General features: G+C 37.1%; 1 protein-coding gene across 1 annotated transcript; it reads right to left on the reverse strand.

Moving 5' to 3' along the window:
• Nucleotides 1-275: 275 nt before the first annotated feature.
• On the reverse strand, nt 276-2090 carry LOC126706859 (scopoletin glucosyltransferase-like). The gene has a single exon (XM_050406430.1). It carries the CDS (start codon nt 1935-1937, stop codon nt 495-497), a length of 1443 nt encoding a protein of 480 aa, XP_050262387.1. The 5' UTR covers nt 1938-2090; the 3' UTR covers nt 276-494.
• Nucleotides 2091-2940: the final 850 nt, after the last annotated feature.

Below are 2940 nucleotides of genomic sequence, written 5' to 3' on the forward strand. Positions count from 1 at the left end.
AATGTGTTATTTTTTTATTTATTTAATAGGGACATAATTATAATTTTATGCCAACTTTATTTTTCTTCTCAACCAAACAATGAGTTTTCCATCCCTCCACTTTTTCATACTCTCACGTATTAATTCTCCTACTTTTCTATCCCTTTCTCATTTTCCATCCTCACACTTTTTCACTCTCCAACCAAATGGACCTCAATTGAAGTCAAGTTCTTATCTTAAGACATTAATTACAAAATTAAATGCAATTATTAGGTTCTCTTTAAGGGTTATAGGAATGGATAGAAGACTTAATTTATTTGATAATTCACATATTCTGCATAGCACAAGCGATTTGCCTAGTTGATCACCAATTCTTGGGACAATGTCTTAATAGGTATTGAAGAACAATTAAGCAAATAAGAGTAACACATCTCACCGACAAAGATAAATATTTTGTTTTACGACAAAAGAAGATTGGCAATTTTTTTTTTTTTTTTTTTTTTTTTGCATCAAGGTCAAGGGCAATGTGACTTTAATTCTTCAATTAATGCATTCAAATCAGAGTAGGATGATCCTCCTTCTTCAACAGCCCTCCTTGCCATCTCCCCAAGTACCTTGGCCTCGCCTCTCATTTCCTCAGCTTCTTTGCCCACCATAATTTGTCTTACTGCCTTCTGTATTGCTTCCCTCTTAATACCATCTCCAACCATTCTAATCCATTGCTGCGCACCAACACTAACCCCAATTTTCAGTACTTGAGTCACTAACTTCTCATTGTAAAATTGCTCAGCTGCCACAGGCCATGTGACCATGGGCACCCCTGCCGTCACTCCTTCCAAGGTCGAGTTCCACCCACAATGAGTTACAAATCCTCCAACCGCTTCATGGTCAAGAATCAATATTTGGGGTGCCCAACCTCGTATAATTAGTCCCTTACCTTCCATTCTTTTCTCAAATTCTTTTGGTAACCAATCTTCCTCTGCTTTTTCATTTTTGCCTTTCCTCACAACCCAAATGAATTGTTGTCTAGAAGCCTCAAGACCCATAGCAATCTCCATGAGTTGAGAATCACTAAATTTTGATGTACTCCCAAAACAAATAAATACAACCGAATTGGGTTTCTTTGTAGCAAGCCACTTCAAACATTCATGTTCATCAATGGAAGCTTCCTTTCCCCTTAGGGCTTTATCTTTAGTATCCTTGTTGCATAATGAAACTGGACCTATATGCCATGCCTTTCTTCCCAAAACGTTTCTGTAATGATCTATATAATCCGGTTCAAGCTCATAGAAGCTATTAACAACAACCCCATAGCTCCTCAACGCTGATTTGGAAGCTTCTTTCAAGAACTTGGAAAAGTCTGTTTCAACTTCTTGCCGAGCGAAGTCTGGCAGTTGCATCCTTGTCAACTTTATCTCCCCCGGAAAGTTAGGAATGACAAAAGTTTCAGAATCAGATGAAACTTTCTTGTGAGGTTCATATTGCCCGATACAATGTCCTGCAGACATTGAAAAAAAACTGGTACCATAGAATTCAAGCCTTGGAATACCAAATTTAGCTGCAACATCAACTGCCCATGGAAAGAGCATGTCAGCGACAATGCAACTAGGTTGGTACTCTTGAATTAGTTCCTCAAGTGGTTGTTGAAGCATTGAAGTGGCTAGGACAAAAGTGGGAATCATATCTGAGGAATTCAATGAGTCAATGTTCTCACATCCTTCTGGCAAGCCAGCCTCTACAGCTGGGAACTTGATGATTTTGATATCAATATTGATGCCGCGAGCTTTGGTTTTTTCAAATGTTTTGGAGACTACAGGCATGTTGAGAGGAGTAGTGACAAAGGTTGCCTTCACACCTCGCGTTGCAAATAGCTTGGCCATATCTATGGCCGGTATCATGTGACCTTGAGCCATGAAAGGGAAGAAGAATATGTGAAGCTGGCCACCTTTGCTACCCATGTGTTTGCCAAGGATGATAACGAAGACTGGCGAAATAGAGTTTAGGCTAGGCTATATTTTTCAGTGTTGTATGAGAAATTTCAAATTTGTAATTATAAATCTACTTTCTGCAAAGAATTTTGATTTGTGTTCTATCCGGTGCTGAGTGAATGCAACGCAGTGATTCTCAGTGCCACACGTTCTTGTTCAATCCTATCCACATTAACTTTCTTTGTCATCTTGTTGACCAGAAAATTATTGAATGCGACTGGAATCATGTATACTTGTGAAGCTCATTTTTGTGCTTCCAAGATGAAATCCAACGTGATCGAAAACGAGTCTTAGAGTAGCATCAGACATTCTAAAAATGAAATCCAACGGGATCGAAAGCTATTACTCGCACGGAATCTATGTATATATGAGTTTTTGAACGAAATCAAAAATAATAATTGAATTGAGTTTGGTGGCTAGCAAGAGACAACTACCACCTAGAACACCATAGATTGACAGGATGTTTCCATCAAACACGTTTTCTAAGAGTGAGGTCTAATTTGTAGCCTAGTGCGTGATGAAACTTATCTTCATTTGCAGTTCACACAAATTTAGAAATGACGAATTGCCCTACAAATTATATAGTTTGGTGTTTCATGTTTGTTGGGACTCGCAGCATAAAATTACTATAATTCTAGTAGCCCAACATTTTTTTACTAACTCTGCATATTGTGATGGGTGTATAATAACGATGTCATTGATGAATTCTAAAATGTATTGATAGATGGTAATGTTAAATCTAGAATTGAGAAACACGCTATGAGGTAAGTTAGTAATCATGATCAGATTTCTTGGTAGAATAAGTCTACCGACAATTTTTTTTTTTTTTTTTTTTTAAGGCAATGTTTATTGCACATGGTGTTTGCAAATTCACACTACCCAAATATACTAAAAACGTGACTTTTTATTTTGTTAAACGTGACTTAAAGTTACGTTTTTAATGTATTTTTGAAGTAGGAATAAAATACACTTT

The sequence above is a fragment of the Quercus robur genome, chromosome 11 (assembly GCF_932294415.1).
Source record: "Quercus robur chromosome 11, dhQueRobu3.1, whole genome shotgun sequence".
Taxonomy (NCBI): domain Eukaryota; kingdom Viridiplantae; phylum Streptophyta; class Magnoliopsida; order Fagales; family Fagaceae; genus Quercus; species Quercus robur.